At 42.3% G+C, this 23,812-nt stretch overlaps 1 protein-coding gene across 1 annotated transcript in view; it reads left to right on the top strand.

Annotated features, from left to right (window-relative positions):
* The first annotated feature begins 11,786 nt into the window (after window positions 1–11,786).
* Window positions 11,787–23,812, top strand: part of rybpb (RING1 and YY1 binding protein b) — a 17,557-nt gene continuing 5,531 nt past the window's right edge. Inside the window, exons 1-2 of the mRNA XM_005726614.1 lie at window positions 11,787–11,965; window positions 12,577–12,702. Coding sequence (XP_005726671.1) covers window positions 11,940–11,965; window positions 12,577–12,702 — 152 coding nt within the window. The 5' untranslated portion in view covers window positions 11,787–11,939. The remainder of the gene's footprint in view (window positions 11,966–12,576; window positions 12,703–23,812) is intronic.

The raw sequence follows: 23,812 nt of genomic DNA, 5'->3' as shown, positions 1-23,812 counted from the left end.
CACCTCTTGTGACTGATGCTAGTCGTCAGCAATAAGCATCCTCTGAATAACTCTCCTCTCTGACTCTACCAAGGACCATAATTTACAAAATGTATGTCATGTTTTCTTCATTATGACCTGGAGCAAGCAGTCAAAGCCATAAACTTATTAGGAAAATGTCTACAGAGGTCACAGTACTAGGGCGCCAAGGGCTGTTTTCCCAAAGGCTTCCATATAACCAGAAGTCTTGTTGCAGTGTGGTGGTACTGGTTAGCTAGCTTGCTACTCTGAGCCTGTAAATTTAACATTTCTCATTTTCTTCCCCCCAAAATGAACTTCTCTAATAAAAACAAAACAAACAGAAGAAGAACAGAAGAAAAGTTATTTAGGTTTGACGTAAATCTGTGACAAAGCCAATAACGCAAAGCTTCCTCTCACCGAGTCATTTCTTGTGTGATTCCAGGAGTCAAAATGTCAAGAAGCTGCCTCAGAAACCGAGTTACCAGTTTTGGTTTTTGGCCTTACAGTTTAGCTTTTTTAAAGGGTGTTCAGACTGCTCAAGTCTACTGCAAGTTGTCAACACTGGACGTTGACAACATGAAGCAATAACTCGAGAAAGTACAGCGAATCGAAGCTGAGCTGCCCAGTTCTTCGGTGAGGCTTCATCCAGTCATAACTTCCTTGGTCACAGGAGGTTTATGCCAACGGGAGACGTGTAGGCATGTGGATCCCACAGAGTAACTGAACAATGAGCCTTACTTGTTTAGAACGTAGTGAACACATGCTACATGGACAAATATACTGGTACACACCACACCTTGTTATCTTTTAATTCAGTTTCTCTCAGTCCCATAGCCACAAGTGTAGGAAATCAAGCACCTAGCCATGAAATGTGACTTTATGAACATTTGTGAAAGATTGAATCGATCTTTAGAGCTTTGAATTCGAGCGTGGAAGTGTAATAGGATGAAATTTGTTGTAAAAAGTCAGTTATTCGACAATCCGCTGGAAGTTGTATTATTACAAAGTAGAAACATTTAGGAACTCAGATAAGAAGGCAGACCACGTAAAGTTACAGACTGTAAAAGAAGCCAATGCTCTGCTGACTCAAGAATTGTTCCAAACTGCCTCATTAAAATCAGCACATAAAACTGTGGACCAGAGACTTCACAGCACGGGTATCCACGGCTGAGAAGATCTTGTAGACGTCAAGTGTAGGTGGCCCAGTATTTCTGTCTTGATCAGTTCTCTGAAACTGATTTAAAGTGCTTCTACTGTTGTTGTCAAAGAGATTGTTGAGCTAAAACTCCTAAAATGTGTATTATCTTGTAGTTTTTTATTAGTATTACCAATAAATACACCGGCAAGCGATTCAGAATAGCTTATAGTAGGCAAACAATTGAGTCGTTGAAGTAGTTGAAGAGGTCTGCTGCACGGCAGTGAACAGGTTTGTTTTAGCCTGGATTTGGTAACATCGTATCATTTATTTAATGAGTGTGCACACATAAAGAAACGTGTATCAGTTCACATCAAACATTACTGTAAGATAGTTATTAGTTATTTTAATCTACAGCTAATATTAGTCTGACAAGGCAGAGCCAATTCCTAAAGGGTGGATAAGAACACGCAACCTCCGATGGGGTTCGAAGCACTACAATCTTCTCTATATTGATTTGTTTTTGCCACTTGGCTTGTTAATGGCGTTAGTTTAATTTACATGCACGATTAACTCAAGCGCAGAGTGTTATCAGCAGCCTTTTAATTGAATCAAATCCACAGTAGCCACGTGGTGCACTCTCGACTACCTCTCCCCCCTGGCAGACAGCAAAGGGCAAACTGTCACCCTGGGCAAGGAAATCAGGTGTATTAACAAGTCAATGAGAAATTCATGTGTGTATAATTTCACAGTGAGCACATCTGACCTTTGTTAATGATGCCACTCAAAGCTGCAGGTGGTGTTTTTCAAATGAAGTCTCAGGGGAGCGGCGTGCACGGCTGCCGCACTAAAGCGGCTCATTGCTCCTGACTGGTAGGAAGGGATGGAGGAACACGCAGTCAATCAAAGGACAAAAAGTGAAACTATAGGGAAAGCACGGTCCAAATCATTTTACATCAAAACTCAGCGGGTGCTCCCTATTGATTTTTTTTGTTTGCGCCATCAAAATGGAGACCATGTCACCGAATTCCTGCGTGGCATGATAACATGTTTTCATTGGAGAGCGCTCATCTGTGCATATACCCCCACCAGCAGCACCACCTCCCACCAGCAGTAAAGACAGCTGAGAGGGGGAGGGGTGTGACTATACTTACCCTTTCATAGGCTGGCTTTCTTCTCCACCAGCTAGTGCAGAAACAGAGAAAGAGAGCGCCGGGCTTTTACACTCACAGTTGAAATCACTCATGTGCTTCCACTGTGATGTATCACTCTTGAGATCCCCCCCCCCCCCCCTCTGAAAATTACCCTTATATTGTGTCTACTCCACGTGGAGTACTGTTGGTTTTTGAGGTAGCGCTCTTATTCGGGGGGTTAGAAAGTCCTTGAAAAGCAATTTATCCTCTTCCGTTCACAGCCACCTTCCTACCTGCTCGCTCCCGCAGCTATTTTCAACCATCTCCTCCTCTCATCTCCTGGAGTCCTGTTACTCCATCTTAATTTTCTGCTCCTTTCATCACCTGCTGACTCACCCTCTCCACCTTACAATCCTTACCCTCCCCACCTTCTGTGCCTCCTATATTACTCTTTCTCTCTTTCGCTGCATCGCACACTTATCACATCCAGTATCATAAGAATCAAATGTGAAGGCCGGCCACGCTTTTCCTGCTTAAATCTCCCCATAATGGAGCCCAAGGGTATCTGAAATTGAGTGTGAAGACTGCATCAAGGTCATTTACTCCACCCTATAACATAGTGATGGATGTCTTGTCTCATTGCTCGATTTGGCTGCCCTACTTGACGAAGGGGGAGCGTATCCCATTGCACTCTGGAGAGAGTGTTGCTTTTGCGTGGAAAAGTGGCTGAAAAGTCGTTCCAAAGAGGTGAGGAAAGAAAATCAAAGATGAAAAAAGGTGAGAGAGATGGAAGAGGTGTAACAGGAGGATGCAGGTACTGTAAACATCCAATAGGAGGCTGATGAGACAGATGTTCAGTGTCCAGATTCTTGGGAAAACAATTGAAGGGATTAAAATAAAACATATTGATTGCTGGATGGATGGCTCACCATCTGTCAATACACTAATCTGCCAAATTGACTTCACCTCCCAGAGCACTGTGCGCTTCCAAACAGCTGGAGTCAGTCATAGAAAACCATAAACACCAGCCATAGTCAGCTGAAACCTTTCCCAGGCGCCTGTGATTTATAATCCCTTGGATCATGCGTATGTGCACACTTGTGGGAATTACCATAGCCCGTGGTTGAACATGTAGGGCTCAACCCATGTGCTTGTATTGTAGGGGTATAAAGGGTCGTACACTCTGATAAGCTTGGTCAGAGAGTGGATTCAGTCATGTCTCTGCAATTTTTCTTGCTCCATCTACTTTCTCAAAGGCTGCACAGCAAAGCTAGAAGAAATGACCCATGAAGACCTTTTTATCCGATCAGTCATTTGTCAATTGTCGCCATCTTTTTGCATGACAATTATGAAGTCTTTTTCATTTGATTTACTTTTAATAGACTGCTGAATGGCATTTGGCTTTCAATCCTGAGTGTGTGGTGGCACATTTCAGGTTTAAAGTCTGTATTTTTTTTTACGGGCATATAAACAGTTTGTGAGGCAGCGCGGTGGAGCAGTGATTGGCACCGTCGCCTCACAGCAGGAAACTTCCTGGTTCAAATCTGCCGGCCAGCTTGGTTGTTTCTGTGTAGAGTTTGCATGTTCTCCCAAAGACGTGCATGTGAGGTTAACTGGTAATTCTAAATTGGCCACAGTGAGCTTGCTGTGCTGCAGGCATCAGTGATTGTCTGAATCTCTGTAATTAACTGGTGACCTGCCCAGGGAGTTCCTAGCCTCTTGCCCAAAGCTCAAAAACTTCTTTGACTCTGAATTTGATTGGAATTTGGATGAATGGATGGATGGATGAATGAAAATTCCTCAGATATCTAGCTCCTGCTTCTAGGTACTTCACCAGCTCCTGTGCTGATTCAGGTTTATATACAAAATACAAACAATCAATAAAGCAAGACGTATTATTATTGTTTAAGACTGGATTCACCAGGGAAAATTACAGAAAGTAATTAAAATTGTCCCCAAAGGCAGCTGCAGCATTAACGCTCATCCTTATAACATATTTAACATGCAAGGACTGCAGTCCCCGGGGACACTAAGAATTAGCTACTGAAAAAAACACACAGCAAATAAAACTATATGCACACAGTAATAATCTGTTATTCTAAATACTTAAAATATCTTTAAAATGACAAAACACAGACTGCGAGTTAACATGTCACCTGTAAAATAAAAATACATTAGTAAAACAGAGTAATAATATTTAATATATACTTTTATTTTCCTGCAGAAGCCCAATACATTACTAATTTTTAAGTTTATATTCAGTATTTTTTCTTTCAATCTAATTTGAAAAACAAATGTGAGGAGAAGGTTAAAATAGTGTAATAATTTAGAAGCTTTATCCTCAATGATAATTTCCATGTTGCTTTTACACATTTAGAAAAGCATTTCTTTAACCAAAAACTAGCACACAGGTGAAATTTCCCCGGTGAGCATTTCAAACTGCTGGAACAAAACAGCCAATCAGAAAGTACCCACTGCAGCTCTGAATGCACACTCTGAGGCAAGCAAGATGAAGTTACAGCAGACACGTCAAGGCAAAAGGACGGGGGGCATAGTTATTCTTTAATAGATAACTTCTTTATGAAAGATAATGTCTGCAAGTTAAGCACAAATCTTTTTCAGCCTTTAGTTATCAGAAGACTGAGACATGAACGCAACGCTGTAAAACTCATAAAAAGCTTTCAAGGGGATGCAGCGCAGCCGCCAGACGCCGTGTCCTCCAGTCTGAGGTGTTGAGCTGTCAGATTTTTAATCAACAGGCAGGTAATTGACAAGTGAGGTGTGACTGTCTTAGTCTTTATTCAGTGTTATGTTTGAGAGTTAACAAAGCGTGAGATTGGGCCGTGCCTCCACGCTGCACATTCTCAGCTTGCAGGCCTTTTGTTCTGCAGCCCTTTGTGGAGCCTGCCCTGGATTCATTGAAACTCTCCACTGCTGAGTGAGCTGAAGGAGCTGGAGCTTTTTTTTTTGTCACACTCTCATTCTCTCCTCCACACACACACACACACACACACACACACACACACACACACACACACACACACACACACACACACACAAAGGCTGAAGCTCTGCCAGCATTTCGTGGGATAATCTACCTTCCTGAACGTTTGCTAAAGCACCCCTGCTTCCCTCCCTCCCTTCCCATCACAACCCCACTTCTTCTCTTCCTCCCCTCTTCTCTCCTTCTCCTCCTCCTCCTCCTCCTCCTCCTTATCGGCCCCAGTGTAAGCAGCATGTGGTTTCCTGCCAACTTCTGGGAGCTGTGAGCAGCCTCTCCAAACAGGAACATGAAGACATTCCACCACTGAAGGAAACAGTGTCCTCAACCGCAGCTCCCCTCTCACTCCCCTTTTTTCCCAGCCCCTCCCAACCAAGAGTCTTCCACACAACCCACACAGCCCCGCCGGGGCTTGACCATCGGACAATCAGCACACATAAACACACACAAACAAGCACAAAAACCACAAGAGCGGGCACAGACTACAACCATTCAGCACAGGCATGGAGATGGAAATGAAGAGGGCTGCAAGTCTGGGTGTGTGCATGCATCTGTGTGTGTGTGTATGTGTGTGAGAGAGATAAACAGAAATTGTGGGAGACAGAGTATGTGCATAACTATGCATGAGAGGGGTGGGAGAGAGTATGTGCATGGGAATGTATGAGAAAGAGAGAGCATTAACCAGAAGGATTGAAGATTAATGTTGTAAAGAAATCTGTGATAAGCTTATTCCACATGATTTATCACCATGTGCTCACACATCAATTTTTTGGCTTGAGAGCAGGAGTCTCAACTTTTCTTTAGTGTGCTCATTCACCCCACTTGCGTGTAAGATGTTGGAGAGGTTCTTCCACTGTATGTGTTTTTCAAAATTTATTTCTTTTTTATTAGTAATCCATGAAAGCGCTCGCAGAAAAGCAAGCATTACACTGAAGAGCGCTGAGAGAGCTGTTGGAGGGCTGTTATGCGCCTGTTACAAGAGTAAATTTGTTTAACATCGCACGAGCGCTCTTTAAAACCAGACGGCAGATCTGGGTAAAAGCAGTAATAACAACGGCCGTGCTGCCGGTAATTTTGATAAATGGGGCGAGTTAAAGAGAGAACAATACAGAAGCAGAAACAAGACTCACCTGGGAACTGCCTGCAGGTGATGGGTCAACTACATGCAATCGTGGTAACATAGTGGAAATGGAACAGACGCAACAGGAGTCCAAAAGCTGTTATGGCAAAGTGGGAAGAGGACTTGTGGTGATATCCATTAAGGAATCTGCACTAAAGGGAGGTGGGGAGCAGAAAGAAGGCTTTAAATCACTTAAATGATTATGTACTAGTGCAGAGCCTGTTTGGAGAGTTTACGTCTGCTTAATTTAGTATAGCCACAATTTACAGGTGCGCCCTAAACGCATCACCTGCAAAAAACGTGAAGTTAGTTTTTTGAAAAGAATACCGCCAGAAGCATACACTCACTGCATGCATGTTTGTACTTTTGCTAAGTGCGATCGTGCAGGAGATTGTGAACTGCAGGTTTCTCAAGAGCCTCTCGTCCAAACTTCATGACTGAACTAGAAAGTTGATTCTGGTCATCTGGATGTTCAGAGGGAGCAAAGTTTCGTCACTCAGCTAAGTGGTTTCTTCAGTGTCGGACTGAGACTGGACTTTTTTCTTCTTCAGTTGCTTTGAAACGCTACGTCCAGATTACCAGAATCAATTTCCTGGGATTTCCTTCTCTTGAGCATGCATGGAGACTTTTAGCAGAGGAAACCAAGGATAAAAACAATTAAGCACAATCTAATAAAAACCTATATGTATTTTCTAAACCTATATTTTCACACTTCTTCAAAGACCTGTTTAAATGCTAAAACTGGCCACTCACTCTTTGCACCCTTGGCTCAATTTCCTCTTTTAAAAGGCTTAACGCAGCTTAAAAGTCATCCCGGTCAGACGGGTATAATTTTTATGTTTTGTGTCATTTGGCTCAGTTTGTGTGGTTCCACTCTGCTTTTTGGCATTGGCTGGTATTTGTTGTAAAACACTTTGTGACTTCCTTCCCCTTCAGAAGTGCTATGTAAAGAACCTCATTACTAAAGCTTGTATTTGATGTTATGAAATTAGAATTAGGTTTCGTTTAGGTTTAAAGAAAAGACAAAAGGCTTGAACTTCATTTAAGTGAACATCCTGCGATAGCTGAACACGTATGTGTGTATGTGGGCCCCTCCCCCACACAGAGAGTGGATCAGGCAGCAGTCACTGGTAACAGAGAACAACTTTTAGATAAAATTTCTTGAATTATGAGTAAAATAAAGTTCTCTTCAGGGATGCAAGGTGTGGATGACTGAAGGAATGTTAGTAGGGAATTCTGTGATAGATGATCATTAGTCACTTTTCTCCTCTATGTGAACGGAACAGTGCCAAAGCGAGAAAGAGAAGAGGTGTCCTTAATCTGCAGTCCCATGGCCTTTTTTTTTAATCAGCCATTTCTCCCACTTTGTCCCTCTATCTCAATCTTATCTTTTCTCCCACTTTCAAAATGTTCTCAAGGAATGAGTAAACAGAGTGAAATGGCCCATACAGAGATTTTCAGAAACTGATTTCTGGTGTGTTTTCCTGTGTGGCTGTGCTCACCAGCGTGCACGTCTTTCTGTGTGCCCACACATAAACGGTTCAGTGGCATATTGAAATTGCACAGTGGGCTCCTGTGGTGAAATTGCAGAGGAGTTTTTGATCCTCCATGCAAACCGAAGTGCTTGAGACAAAAGAAGGTTTATTTTTCACTAAGTGCAATTGCAGTTGTTGTGCGATGGTGTTTTACTGCTACTCAAGCTTTGGGCAGGTTTCCTGGAGACATCTGATTTGTTTTTGTCCTGTTAATAAAGGTGTAATGCAGGTTAATCTTTCAGCTTAAATACACCGTGACACGCAGGATAGTCTAAGGATTCAGTGAACAGGACTTCATCTCCAATATTTCTTTTACAAGTGAGAACTTGTTCTGTTTTTCTCTCGTGCACTGATATCTTGTCCAGCCTTGAATTGACATGCAGAGCTCCAACCATTACATCATAGTACACATTCACCTTCACCCTAACGGTACCACTAACACACTTTGCAAAGCTGTGGATTACATTCGATTTCAACATGTTTTACTGCAGCCATGCCAGTTTTTTTTTTTATTCTCCCTATATGCAGTATCTGGCCACAGCAGCTACTATTTGGTGTCCCGTAGGCTTTCCTCTTGTGTTTGTTGGATAGCGGAACATCTGAGATCCCTGACCCCCGTTTTGGTGTTTGAACTGAAGCGTTTTTCACTTTTCAAATATCCAAATGGGCAGAATATTGTGAATGCCTATGAGGAGAAAAACCTTCCGACAGTTTATGCTTTTATCCCCATTTAAATGCATATCATGTCTCACCACTCTCTCTGACAGCAGGGTTTTCACCCTGTTTTTGACTGTGAGCCATTTGGAACAGCTATAAACATCTTTTTCTTAAGATGCGGTCGGATGACACACTGTACAAAGTAGTTCACTTCAAACATGGAGAAACCTTTAGTGTTAAAGGAAAACTGTTGCATGATGATTAGATTAGAGCTAGGCAATCACAACACCGGGTTAAGGTCCGACTGTGGCGAGGGGGAAAAAAAGGACAAACGAGAACAGCAGGTTTGTGCAAACTAGCGTTTTCTGGATGAGTGTGTTTGGCAGTATGCTTCACGTGAGTGATGGCTGGTTGGACGAATAGCTTCTAAACCACACTCAAATCCACATTTTCAACAAGTTGGTTGGCTGCTATCTGGTAGGTGAGAAAAGAGCCAGGATTCAGAGCTTTTTCCTTTTTTGGGATCATAATTGACACAACTGTTTCTTTCTTTTTTCATTTTTACAACCTCTTACGCTGCTGTGAACAGCACAAGAGACATCTACTAAACAGAAGGTTGGTGGTTTGCTCCCTGGCTGCTGCAGTCTGCATGCCAAAGCATCCTTGAAGATACTGAACCCCAAGTTGCTCTCCGATGCTTTTGCTGGAGTGTGAATGCTAGAAAGAAAGCATATAGGTGTAGAAAAAAGTGCTTGGGTGAATGAGGTGAATGAGTGAGTTGTATAAAATACTCAAGAGTGCTCAGGTGGAAAAGTGCTATATAAGAACCAGTCCATTTGCCCTTTGGATGGTCCAAAAATGTGCCCATTATCCATCTATCCGTTTTCTTAACCATTTATCCAGTTTAGGATCCTAGCAGGGCTCAAGCCTATCCAAGCTGTCATAGTGTAAAAGAGCGGGTACACCGTGGACAGGTCACTGCACTGTTAACCCTCTATCCCATGTCCTCATCTTTCTATCGTGGCTATTCAGTCCACTTTAAGGATGAGTATTTGCATCAAAAGTAGAACATCAAATCTTACAAGTGACTTTTTCATAACCTATCATTCCACCTTTTTACATAGAGAATACATTGATTTCAGCCATGGCAAGAACTGTTAGTGTTAGAGGCAAACAAAGAGGTGTGGAATTCTTCAATATGGACTTCGTTGTTTGGGGGTTTGGGTATGTGTCTGTGTGTGTTGTGTCACAGAGCAATGATTTTTGATGAGCATGTTGGCTGCTGCAGAGACTGAACCCGTGATTCCTCCAAACACCCGACATTACTCAGATTTTACACATTCATGCCTAGAAGCAGTACAACCCCAATCTTTTACTCTCAGACGCTCTGCAGCTCTCTGGAGTTATTGGAATTCAAGGCTGCTTCACGCTTCAAACAAAGTGCTTGTTTGAGATGAGGGATGCAGTCAGATCGAGTCTCAACAGTTCTGAGTTGCAGGTAAACCAACAATCTGACAGCGACTCGCACTTTCTTCGAGCCTGGTGGAATTAGATTTCTTGCAGTTTTGCACCGGCGTGATTGGCATGACTGTCATCCTCCTCTGCATCATAAAATGCCTTCAAAGTTCTTTCTGCGTAGCTCACCCCTGATTTGTTTCACCACCTTAATGCCATGCTGTTCAAACTCGGCTCCTCACCTCTCATAAATAATGGATGAGGGCTAACTGTTTGTTTTGTGAAATCGTCTGCGAGTAATGCAAGCGCCTTGCTTAAGGTTGCAGTTGATGAGGGAGGGAAGAATCTGCATCATAAGAGCACTTCTCTCACCTTCAGGCCAGATGTTCTGTTCCTAAACACCTCCTTTAATATGCTTTTCATCCGTGTTGTATCAATAAATTAGCTGGGCCTGCACAAATGTTGTGGTCTTTCCCCCCCAAAAAAAGAAAAACGTTGCTCCAAGGAATCATACAGTGAATACAAATGAACTCGACTCACTACACTCTGTGCGAGTGAGCGGTGTATAACTTGCAAGTTAAAACAAACAAACAAAAAAAACCCAGTTTTTTTCCAGGAACTCATTACAGAAGCAGCGAGGCAATGCGTAATGTTGTTTTGACTGAATTGTAGTTATCAGTAGGCCACCGTGATGAAGCTCAATTAGAGCAGCATGCTATGAGCTAAGCAGAGGTAATCACTGGGCGGAGGGCAAACTAACGTGGAGGAATGGATATTCACTCCAAACAGAAAAGGCGAGGGATTCACAATAGGACCTGGAGTCGTGGAGAGCAGCTAATGAGCCTACATGATTCACGCTTGGCCTCCCCCACAGAGAGCCTTGTCCTGGGCAGAGTGGAGGCGCGCAAGAGGTGCACTGCTTGCTCCAGCACATTCCAGGATGCAGCCTGTTAGAGCCGGGAGGGTACAGTGGATAAAAGTTTCTCTTGTATAAGGATTCTGTGTCTTTGTATAGTTTAGAATCAGTCAGGAGACCCAGAGAGTTACTTGTGCCTGCATGAGTAAACAGTAACTTTCCCACTTAGGCATTTTCTGATGAGGAGTAATACGGTCCATGAGACTGAATGATCAAATGTGGCTATTCACAGTGGATGTATTTTAAATGCAAGAGCATTGCTTTTTGTGACAAACAGTGCACATTTAAGTGGACATAATGTATGTGAAAACACTTTTTATAGAGTTTAAGTGTAGGGCTTAATTACGTGATGATGTTTGCGTGCTCATGGAGATTCACCTGCACGTACCTGGGCTTCTTCATTCAGATAACAGCAAGCAGTCCTGGTGAAGGTGAAAACTGATTGAAATGGAGCAAATATCAAATTGTTGACATGATTAAAGAAAAGAAAAAAGAAAAAACACACATTTGTCTATTTGGCAAACCTATGTCGTTTTTTTCTGTGAATAGCTTCAGTGTAACGTTTCTTTATTGTTTCCCTGTATTGTTTCTTTCCTCATTTAACTTCTGAAGCGCTTTTAATGCGCTTTACAAGTTCTGTGTATGTTTGTTTAATCACAAGAGTTGCAAGCTGTATCAGCGCTGCAACACTGCAATCTGTAGATATGTATGTGTGTGGGTAAAGGAGCGGTCTGTCAAATATCTGTAGTAGTTATTAAAATAGCTACTAAATATCCAAGCCAGACTTTTAAACCCATGGAAGATGTGATTGGCTGTTTGCTGGTCACGTGCTGAAGTGCAGTCAGTCGCTGTGCCGTGCCTCGAGCCAGCACTGAGTGGAGCCTGTCTGCCAACAGCTTCAACAGCGGCTCTACCAGGACCATACTACACTCACTGACAATTAAAGGAGGCCCTTTTTCTTCTTATTTTCGAGGACTGTTCTTCACCATGGGTGACAAAAAGAGCCCTACCAGGTAATGCGACCGCTCGCTGTCGATTTCGACTTGTTTTGCGCGTTTTGAGCTCGATATTTGGATGCGTTTCTCCCACACGGGGATCGTTTCTCCCTTTTTCAGTTGGTATGCCACAGCTAGCTAGAATAGTGCAGTCACTATGGCGGCTACTCGCTGCTTTACAGCCCAGTCAGTTAACAGACAAAGGGAATTTTTTCCGAGGATACGCCTGGCATTCCCTGAAACGCTCTTGCGTCTCGACGAAGCCTTTTGCAGGGTCAATGTCGAAATGGGCATTATTTGATATTGGTTTTGTTAGCCGACATGCTAAGCTTCGATGCCGAAATTTTTAGCAGTGCTTGCCTGCCCGCTAGCCTAGCTGGCGATTCAATCGGACGTTGTGGATAGTCGCTCGCTCCGCCGCTGTGGAGATTTATGAACCAAGGAGCTCTAACTGCCGGGACTCGAACCCAATATTAATGACAACACCACCATGCCCCGGGCTTTGCTGAGGAGCTCGTTTATTACACAACGCGCTCTGTTTGTCACAATCCCCTTTCTTGTTTATTCGTGAATTATATCTGTGGTATTTCAGAAACTAACTTGACCTTAACATTTGTGTCGTTTGTAAGGCCAAAAAGACAAGCCAAACAAACCGCTGATGACGGCTACTGGGACTGTAGCGTCTGTACCTTCAGGAACACCGCCGAGGCTTTCAAATGCAGCATCTGCGATGTGAGGAAGGGCACATCCACAAGGTAACGTAGCTCTCGTTCTCCCTCGCTCTCCCACTCGTCTGAGCGTCTCGTCTCCCCCTCCTCCTCCCCCTTGCCTTGCCTTGCCTGGCTGCAGCAGCATTGCATCGCAATTTATGGGAATGACAACTTTGATCGACAGCCTATTTGTCCGTGAGTGAATGGGGACTTGTTGATGGACAGTCTTTGCAAACACATCCCGCTGCTGTCTGGATTATCTGTAGTTTCTCGTCTTATGCGTGCTAAACATTGTATTTCGCGTTTTTTTTTTTTAATGCATCCGTCTAGGTAGGCTGCGTGCTTCACTAGCCAAAGGGGGTGGGGTGGGGAAGAGGGACCGTCCTTGATGATAGCTGTACAGCTACGATGCATCCACAACATCGAAGGAGCTGTATTTTGTTTTTTTCCCATCGAGTCAAACAAGGTGAATTGCGTATGTGTCTGCGCGCCTTTCACCTACCTGTAGGATTGCAGATTGTCATTTAACACTCATACAGTCGGATTTATTGAGCCTGAGACTGATGGGAAGTTTATTTTTGTGGTTATGATTGGCGTTTGGATGCAAACTAAACATGAATTTTTGGCATTTCAAAAGTCTTAACAGACTTTTTTTTACTGCCTGTGCCAAGTAGTTTAAGGCACTCTGATTTCAAAGCATGGCCTTGTGTCTTGAAAATCATATTTGTCAGTCTAAAACATGTAAATTATTAACCAGAAGTCAAACTTGTTTTATTTCTCCTTAATCTGCTCTCAGATATTGCTCTAGATGAATGTCAACATTTATAGTAACGGGTTTGTGTGACTGTTCCAGACATTTCCCCTAAGTTTAACTCAGAATAAAATCTGTGATGTCAGCAGAAGGCATTGTTTTATGGGAAACTGAGATGAAATCATTGTGTAACTTGAATTTCTTGACGGGATTCCCTTTCGTTTTTGTGTATACTCACGCCTACTCTTTCTGTTCTGGGGAATGTTTTTGATGATAAGTTGCGTGTGCCGTGACCTGTGTTTGTGTGCTAATGTCACCAGTCGCATGGTGGTAATGGAGAGACAGATGAGTCATTTGTGGGTTTGTTGACAAGTTCCCTCGCATTCTAACCTTTACAGCTGTGGTTTACCATAAGCGGCTTGTCTGACACTCCTGGCACATATGGGGAGAAAACACTAGACTGGTTTGCTGAGAATCCAAAAGATTGAGCCCGATCTTAATTGTAAGTCTCCCCTCCCCCCTGATCTTTTTTTCCCAGCAGCGTGTAGTTTAAGACCACAGCTGATGATGTAGGCTGAGCACGCTGTATGAAAGCAGGAAGCGGAGACGAGTGTGTCATAGCCTTCCTGTTCCATCCCCATTTACCAAGCTTTGGCAACAGTCCAGTTTTCTCTATTTGGTAAAGCGCATGACATCATCGGTGTGGTTGTCACACATTCCTGTTTGATCTGAATAGTTAACCTTTGATTAATGCAGCTGTGTAGTTGTGGGGCTGCCTCTTATTCTAATGAGTACTAATTAGCCATCTTTTTCTTCACTGTTTGATGTATTCCGGCAAAGCTCGGGACGAAGCAAAATGCTCTCAGCTAAATGATTTACACTTAAGGCTGTGTGTGGATGTTTGTCTTGCTGCTTTTATCTGGGGCTCTACTTTGGATGTGTGTTTATGCATGAGGACACACGTGTTTGCTAATTAGAGCTCCTCGCTGCTGAAGTTTGATTTGGATCGCCGGTTTGTGTTTGCTACAAGATGAGCGAAGCTGGGTATTGATTTATTCAGTCAGTGTGACATGACTGTGTTTTAAAGCAAGTTTGAAAAAGCTTGTTCTGCGCAGGGTGATTGTGCATAAGCTGGTTCTTTTCACTCCTTCCACGATATAGAGTTCCTTTTCTGTGTCCTGGCCATCAACATCTGGTCAGTCACAAAACTCTGTTATTGAATATGTTTGGGTACAACAGGTAGTAACCAGCTAACAAAGTATCTATGTCCTAGTTACGTATTGAGTCTGGGGGGTCTGGGAATCCAGTATCAGAAAAATTCATTCTGTTGAATTTGATGCATCCTATCCTCACAGTGTGCACGAAGCCAGACACCAGAGGGCTGTACTACAAAGCAGCATCGATGTTGGGAGTTTTCAGTGTCATGCACGTGTTTCTCCTTTTGCCTGCTTAGATCACCATAGCAACTTATGCTGAGCATGCAACCTGGTCCAATGCAGGTTATATTCAGAGTTTCAGTGTAAAATTCAGAGATAATATATGTGTTTACGTAGATTTTTAATTTGCTGCCAAGTCCATTTTACACTGCAGGAATTACAGCTCATAAAACACAGATTAGAAATTAATCAGTTTGTTTATAGGCTATTTATCAGCAGGATTTATAAATCACTTTAAATTATTTAGCTACAATCTGGCAAAAAAAAAACAACCTTAGTGATTTCTACATCTCTTAACATTCAGCTATAAGACCGTGTTAGAGCTGAATGCACTGATGTTTAAATGTGTCAGTTTGAAAGTGCCAGAGCTCTAATGTGCAGCTGTCAAATCACAAATTAAAATCCAGCACTGACAGTGCACTGAGTGAAGATATAAATATATTTACGTATGAATATTTTTTTCTGCTCTGTTGCCTTCTTTCCTTACTTGCAGTACCAGTGTTGGCTTGGCTTTTGCCATTTTTCTGGGGGGGGGTAGGCTATTCATTATAAATCTGTTAAATACGCATAGTTGATCCATTTTGTGTTACTTCTGTGGACGAGTAAATGACGCATAAGACAGCCCCATTAATGTGAGCACCCACAGACAGTGAAGAAGAGTGCCTGGGTTAACAAAGTTATTAGTCACTGTTGTGATACATGTTATTGCACATGTGGTTTTACGGTTTCGTTGAACCGGCTAATACAAAAAATCCTGGCCGTGTCAATCATGTTTCGTTATACACCCCTCTGGTGTTGATGGGAGACACACAAGTGACATGGGTCTTGCAGATTTGGAGATGGTGACCTGAATCACACTTTGTCCCCTGACAGCGAAAGGAAAAGTAGTTAGCTGTGAGATATTCACCTGTGATTCATGCTAATGGAGACAAAAATGTGCATTAACAAGAGCAAGACTGTGGCATCAGCATGCAGGGAGAGGCCCCGTCTTCCCCAGTCGAGTACTCGAACCTGTTGACCCAGTTCAGCTCAGTGTTGAAACATGATACCCAAGTAGGCTAAATGTACCCTCTGCCACTCTTGACTCTTAAACAAAAAGCACCCCTGCTTTTGCACCTGACCTCCTGCTAATCTACAAGTCCAAACAGCCCGGGTGTTCAGCCTCTGCATTCAGTGCCCGCTCCTTTGGTAATTGGAGTAGGTCTTGCATTAGCATCCCTTGTGGTGGCCGCTATCATATTTAAATGTTTCTGGCATCTGAACCTGATCACTGTGTGAATGTGACACTGTGTTGCTGTGCATCAGTTTGCTTTGTGGTTGTGTTTGGTATGAACCTCTGGCAGCCCCGGGGCCTAGAGAGAAACCATTAGGAGCCCTCTAAAGTTGATTGATGGTGGAGATCACAGGAAGTCTTGAGGTACCTCAGTCTCTGACTGCTGCGCTGTTATCTCCACTCTGTAGTCAACCATTTCAAGCAGCTTTCATCTCTGCTTTGTATAAAACAGGATAAATTGGTGTCTCTGACACGTAAGCAAAATGCAGTACTGCGTTTTGGTTTAAAAAAGCTTAAATGCAAATGTGCAGCTTATTTGATGCGTAGACTCAAGCAAGGCGGCAGAACCTGAATTTTTAAAAGTAGTTTTCAAAGGTCTTACAAGTTAATTCTCAAACTCTAATGAATCATTTTAAAAGAAAATATTCAACTTGGGTTAAGTCTAGTTAAAACGCAGCGACTGCAGATGGACAAGTTGAAGCATGAAAGTAAAGAAAGTATAGCACTGTAATTAAAAATTTCATCCTTTGTGATGCGTTCCAAGTAAAACATATCTTTGAGTCTAGTAGCCAGGTATTTAGCCTAAAATGTAAACTCTTTTGAACACTCCTGTTTTCTTTTAATTTGATTTAGCTAAAAATATGACACACCCCCACACACACATTTACAAGTGAGGCTCTAAGTGAAAACAAGCTAATTCTCTCCAGTCAGCTGCATTTCATGTTACCTCGTCTTGTGTCTTATGACTGTTGCAAACATGCTGCATTTAAGTCAAATGTTCTCAGTTATTGTCCTTAAGGAGATTCAGAGTGGCTGGAATATAAATGATATCTAGCTCTAAAATCTTTAGTATAGGGTTAAAAAATGAGGAAAGTCCATCAGTGTTTGTATATGTATATATTATACACACATAGTATAATTATGTCAGTGCGTTTGCATGTGTCTCTGTGTGTGTTTTGTCTGTCTTATGCTATGACGAAATGGTTATTATAAAGCGTGGATTTTCGCACTGTCACATTAAGGCAGATTGTCTGGAATAATGGAATTACATAAGAGGGCGCTCAATTTATATCCGCACTCCCTCGCACAAGCCCCCACTGCAGCCCCCACTCAGAGGAAACTGCTTTTGCTTATCCAGCATTATCAGCATCTGCACCAAAGCCCTGAGCATGAGCGGGTAGCCCTAATCTTTACATGTTAATTGCCGGATTTAAAAGTTCTTAATTACTTCATGGGATTTGGCAGTGTGAGTGATTAAATACAATAGCCAATTTGGCAATCTGACAAAACGGAGAAATGTTGAGAGAGCTGTTGAATCCAGGGGCTCCTCCCATTCAGGAAAAAGACGAAGCACGCAAATGACTGTGACAGTGAGGGAGCGAGGAGTCCTCTGAAAATACAGGAATGAAAGCATGTGAGGACAAAGAGAGGGGGAGTTGTTAAGTGTAAGTAAGGAGAAGGAGAGGACAGGAGAGAAACGGACCAGTAAAGGGACAGAAGGGGAGCGTCATGTCTGGACATTTATGTGTGTGTATTAAGAGAGCGGGGGTTTGGCTGTAAGGGGGATGTGCTCACTGAGCCAAGAGTCTCCGGGGGATAAAGTAGAGTGAAGCGCATCATTACCCAGGGAGGGAAAGACTGGACAGCCTATTCCATTTCCACTAGCACCACTATTCATCCATGGGAAGAGAACAGCAAAATTTTACGAGTTTGAGAGCGAATTAGGAATCGACTGCCTTACTAGTGGTTTGATCTTGTTGATTGTTTGGTCTTGCCAAGCCACGGGTTATAGTGCATAATAAATCCTGCAGAAAGAGTCTTGGCTGCCGTGCTTGGCAGAACCTTTGCCCTCTTGATGTCGGGTTTCCCTCACATCTTGTTTTTGTTTGCTTGATAACTGTTGTTCCCTTTGTAGAACACAAGGAGAACACAAGCCTGCTGTGAAGGTGTTGTGTCCCCTTTGGCACCGCAGTGATTTTTTTTTCCTCAGGAAATTCCAAACCAGGCTGTGTTTTCTCTAAAGTGAATGGGTAAGAATATGATAGGACAGCAGTAATGATACAGTGATCCAGTTGACGGGTAACAGTCGTGGCAAAGCAACAGAAGAGAGGTGAAGTGAGGTGAGGAAGAGACGTAGTTAAAGGCTCCAGGATTTATAGAGGATGGGAGGGGGATAATGGACGAGGAGAAAGTGACGAGGAAGTGGGGAAAAGAGCAAAGAGAGAATGATTGAGAGGTGGTGGAGAGGAAAACAAATGAGTGATACAGGGTAATGTGACAGTGCTGCTGATGGAGGAAGCTCATATGTGCTCAGTGCTTTTGCAATGTCTTGCTGTCAGTCTGCTTGATGCCTCGCTGTTCATAGCCTGAAAGGTCAGTCATGGAAAGGCTAGTTAAAGTGAAGATAAAGCATTATTTGCACATATTAGACTTCTGTGCTTTAAATCTGTCCATTATATTATCTTTTAAAACACACATAAAGGTATACAGACTCTCTTTGGGCTGTTGGGAGAAGCAGAAATGCATGCCCACAGCAGTCAGCATGGTGCAAAACACTTGTTGGAGAAAAGTTGAGACATCTTGGAGTGATTTCAGTGAATTCTTCTCAGAATGTCATTTCTTGTTGTTCTATTGTTGTATGAGGATGAAGGTGTCGGTGCTTTCAAGAAACCCAATGTCTATATAGAACACCTAATAAAATTTGATAGAAACACAGTGGCAAATCCACAGAGGACCATGAGTAGATTATTTTTTTAATTCATAGAAACTAGGGGGGTATGTCTGTGGTTCTGAAACTGAGACCAGACCCACAATAAAAGCATTCTTTGTTTCACTGTGTGTACACATATATATGTGTGTATATACACAGAAAACAGCAAATCTTCAGGTATTTATAGCAAAAGAAAATACAGGACACTTTTAAAGTTTTCAGTAAGGTGAGAAATCTGATTTTAATTTAAGCTATAGATTAAAGTTAAAATTTAAAAGAAACAAGAAAAAAACCCCGCTGATCTGTTGCTCTGATTTTCCAAGTAACAGATTTTCTTCTTCTGCAAAGCTCTTTTGATTTTTTCCTTGTTATAAATCATGTGCATGCCTTTCCTTCACAGAGGTGTACTTTGCCCCCTACTTAAAAGCCTAAACGTACTCTATTTACAGCTTGAGTCAGGCTGACTGAAAGTTAACAAGATGAGTCTAGAGGAAGTAAAACTCTCAGGGTTTCGTAGCTGAACCCGAGGAAGGATTTGTAGCTGCCTGCAGCTGTCTTTGTGTCTGGATCGCTCAGGGTCTCTCATGCAGTCCAGTTTAAGCGGTGCGCAGCAGTTGGCTGCCGGCTCATCTCTTTCTCTTGCCCCATGGCTACAGTGCAGGTCTCCTGAGGAACACAAGCCTTTTGTAGCCTGGGATTCTCATCATTCCCGTCTTTACCCTCAAGACTCCCCATAACAGAAGCAGATTGGGTGGGATAGGCAGTTGCCCTTAGGAGATGCTCTTTACTGTCAAAAAGACCTGCTAATCCAGGACTAAAGCTCTCTGCAACCATAATCCATTCATTTACTTTTCATTTTAATTATATTTAGAGAATTGTTTAAACATCAGTAACTGCCTGAATTTTAAGTTTATGAAAAATTGTGCTATATCATACCATTTATGTTTTTTTGCCAAAAACAGGCAGCCTTATTCGTAATGCATGTCTAATTGGGCTTTTGTGCTAATTTATCTCCTAGTTGTGAATCAGAGGCTTTTAAAATTTAGATTAATGGGTTGTGTAGAATTTGTTTGCAAAGTCTGTATGTTCCAGCTTAACTATCAATAATTAACATTTCATATCTACTGCTCTTCGTGTAATTTCAGATTGTAGCTGCAGGCTGTAAAATATCATTGCGCTAGCTAAATAATGTTGGGCAGTTCTTTGTGTGTTCATGTTATTAACAGTTATCACAGTGTTCTGCAGGAACGTTTTATTCCTCCCTTTTTATTGTCTTCTCTGTGTTTATTTTTCTAATATAATCAAACAAAACTAGTTATGCTTTATGTGCCAACACAAAGTGTGAAATTTAAAAGTAGTTGAACTGAAAAGTAGTTTTAAGTAAACTGAATAAAAACAGGTATTCACTGTATTCAGTCATGTTCAAATCTGAACACTTGCTTGTGTACACACACACACACACACACACACACACACACACACACACACACACACACACACACACACACACACGAGTCAAGTAAAAGCTGACTGAAAAACAAGTGGGTTGTTGTTGAATCAGAGTTCCTTGTGATTGTTTGCAGCCTGTAGTTTAACTGACATGATATGGCATTATATGGTAGCTACCACTGGGAAAAATACTATTTCTGGCTGCTTGCTTTTTCTTAAGATGTTTGTGGTGGAGACAAGAATTGAAGAAGTGATTCGAACATTAAGCCCTCAAAATCCTGAGTGGAAGGAGCAGATGAAGGGCTGAATGCTTAATGCTTCTGGTGGGCAGTGAGAATGATTTGAGAAGTGCTATAGCCCCAGGCTCTTCTTGAGGTGCTTCGGCCTCTGCAGCACACTCACTTACGCACATTACTTTACCCATGGATGGCTGGAGGTGACAGCACTGCTCCAGTCTCTTCGGGTGCAAAATTTCATCACTGGGAGCCTAAGCTCTGCACTTCAGTGGAATTTGTATATGTAATTTCTCAATTTAAATTCACATTAAATAAGGTACGTACTGTATTTGGGTCAGTTAAGGCCAGTGTTTCTCACACATTCTTTACCATGGTGGGCTATGCAGCTATATTAAAAGGAATCAAATTATATTCAGTGTCCCACTTTCACAATATTTATGCAAGAGTGTCGTGAGCCGAAGGCATTATTTTTCAGGTTGCTGATCATTCTTGTCAATGCAATATCTCAGAAACGCCTTGAGAGAGGTGTTCTTGGCACCAAGGTTCACTTGTACTCGCAGGCAGGGAGGTGCCGCCCACTTCCAGTTTCTGCTGATAAATGATACTGTCATGTTTTTGATAAATCTGTAAGGTCAAAAGTCACGTTCTTTGTGAAACTTCACTGGAATAGCCTTCCAGGGATGCGTGATCCAACAGTTGGATTTACTACAGCAACTAAGGAAAACTACATATTTTGCAATTGGTGACAGATCGTGTGATTATTTAGACTGAAAATGCCATTTTTAGTGATTACATAGATTTTCTGATCATTTAGTCAGCTGCCTCTTCAGTCGGTCTCCGTCTGGTTACTGAAAACTTCACTGCTTCAGAACCTCTGAAAGATTTGCTGTGAGTTGCAGTTCCCGTCTTAACCTGTAGCAGGTTGGGTTCTGGTTCATGTGGTACCATGCAGTGCTCAATGGCGGCAGCTGTGCGGAACAAGAACGCTATAAAGCATGAGGTGACTTTAATAAGTGCTAAGCAGTGAACGTCTTTGGGTTTTGTTCTGAAATCTGAAGCTGTCGCCTTGTACTTTTACTTATTTATCACACATTTTTGTAAATGTTTTTTTTTCTTTTTTGCCTGAAGGAATTATTTGCTAGTTAAAGTAAATTCTTTCCAGCCAAACAAAGTGACAGTTCATTAAAATAAAAAAAATCTTGCTGATAGATTTTATGTTTGAATTTGCTTTAACTTTCCTTAAATATAATGGTGGGATGTGCTATAGATGAATAACATGCAATCCACAGGAATTATGACTTTTTTTCACCTTATCACCTTAGACATGAAGATACCACTTTACGCATCATTTCAGAGAAAATCTTATTAGCAGTTAGACCAAACAGTTTAGTAGGCAGGTCCCATGAGCTGCTTGTCATAGAAAGTCTAGAGAGACTGACGAGCATTAAACAACAGACTGAGAAACTGTGCAGACAAATCACCACCTTATAGTAACCACATTCATGGCAGCACTGTCACCTCTTGGCCTGTGCTTACTCTAGTCAGGGGTGGCAAACACTGAGTCTACAGAAAGATCCAAGCATAAAGGAACTGCTGAGAAATATGTGTGCATGTAGAGCATCAGTAGGGCTATAATTTCCAGGTCTTGGGGTTGATTACTTGGCAGTATGCTGTCATAAGCTGTTATTAGTCAGACACTTGTCCTTCTCATTTTCACAAGAAGAAAATGGGTGGAGCCTTGCAGGATGAATGTGTTACTTTTCATTTTGGGAGGAGCACAAGAATTTTTTTTTCCTGTCAGTGTGGCTGCATTTTGTTAAAAGGGGTTGTCTAAAAAAATAAATAAACTAATGAATAAAACTTTGCAAGCAATTTGCATGCTACAGTCATATCATCAGAAACCTGTATACTAACTCATCTACTTTGAGTGTGAACATCCTGTAATTTGCATATTTGACTATGCTTTGGCTGCAGCAGCTATCCTCAAACCATACTAGTTCGAAGCCTCCTCTCCCATCAAAACGTGAAGGTGATGTCACAGGATGATTATTGGAATTTGTTGCTCAGGACATGAAGCCTGTTGGTTATTACTCTGTGGTTATAGTGCTGGGATAACCAGTTGATGTAGTTTTTATTTTTATAAAAGCACATAAAGATGTGCATTCGACATCTTGTTAGTTCTGGGTCTATTATCATTTATGTATAAAATAACTAGAATAATATGATTTAACGTGTAGCAAATATCAGCCTCTTAATTGTGTTTGTGAATCATTTAGAATAATGAGGTTAACAGAGTGGGACAATCGATTACTTAAAAATAAGGTGTGATTTCCATTGATCGAGATGTTAAAAGCCCGTGACGTTCTCAGATGCAGGATCTGAAACATGTGCTCCAGGCTGAGGCTCTCTAGTCTTTCAGCTGTGAGTGGAGAAACTCAGGTTGGCCATGAATGTATGCAGGATTCAAGTTGCAGAACAACTTTGTAGATCACTGAAGAAAAGGAAGCCCCTATTGTTGCTGCGCTGATATGTGAATGAGGGAGTGGGTGACGTTTAATAGCCTGGCTCTTTAGCGGGCTGGCCTTGGCCAAAGAACTCTGTTGTCTCTTAGTTGTCTCACTCTCTCTCTCCTCTTCGCTCAGCTGTCTGCTGCTGCTTTCACTCAGTTTGGCAGGAAATAATTGCTTGTCCTCCACAGCACTTCAAATAAAAGAGCTGTGTTAATGAGGGCTTTCCTCCTTCTCTCTCTCGCTCTCTGTGTCCGTCTGTATATCGCACTCTCCATCGCTCATTCCCTCTCTTCATTAGTCTCTCTCTGTGAAGTGCTCAGGCTCATTGTTTTTAGTTTCTGTAGAAAGAGTTGCCTCTGAAATAGCAGCCTCAGCTTTTGCTCCTGGCTGGCAAGTATCGGCTGCTTCTGACCAGTGAGAGCACCAGCTGAGCAGAGGTGTGTCTGCCTCTGTGACAGTTCAGGCTGAGTGGAGCAGTCTAACTATGGGTGTCAGTCTGACTGAATTAGGAGCTTTTAAGCATGATGATAGTTATTTCAGGGCATCCCGTAGAGGGAGGCTCCCCATTCCTCCCTCCCCCCCGGTCTGTGGAATTTGGAGGCAAGCATGGGAGGAGCTGTCAATCACAGCCTATTGTTGTGTGAAGGGGAGGTAATATGCTGTAAGCCCTCACAGTGGGAAATGATTCAACAGCAGGCTTTACACACTTGACACCTACACACACACACACACACACACACACACACACACACACACACACACACACACACACACACACACACACACACAC

The sequence above is a fragment of the Pundamilia nyererei genome, unplaced genomic scaffold (assembly GCF_000239375.1).
Source record: "Pundamilia nyererei isolate P.nyererei 1_Seehausen unplaced genomic scaffold, PunNye1.0 scaffold00021, whole genome shotgun sequence".
In the NCBI taxonomy this organism is placed as follows: Eukaryota; Metazoa; Chordata; class Actinopteri; order Cichliformes; family Cichlidae; genus Pundamilia; species Pundamilia nyererei.
Note: the sequence above shows the minus strand (reverse complement) of the source record. Positions and strands in the feature narration are given on the sequence as shown.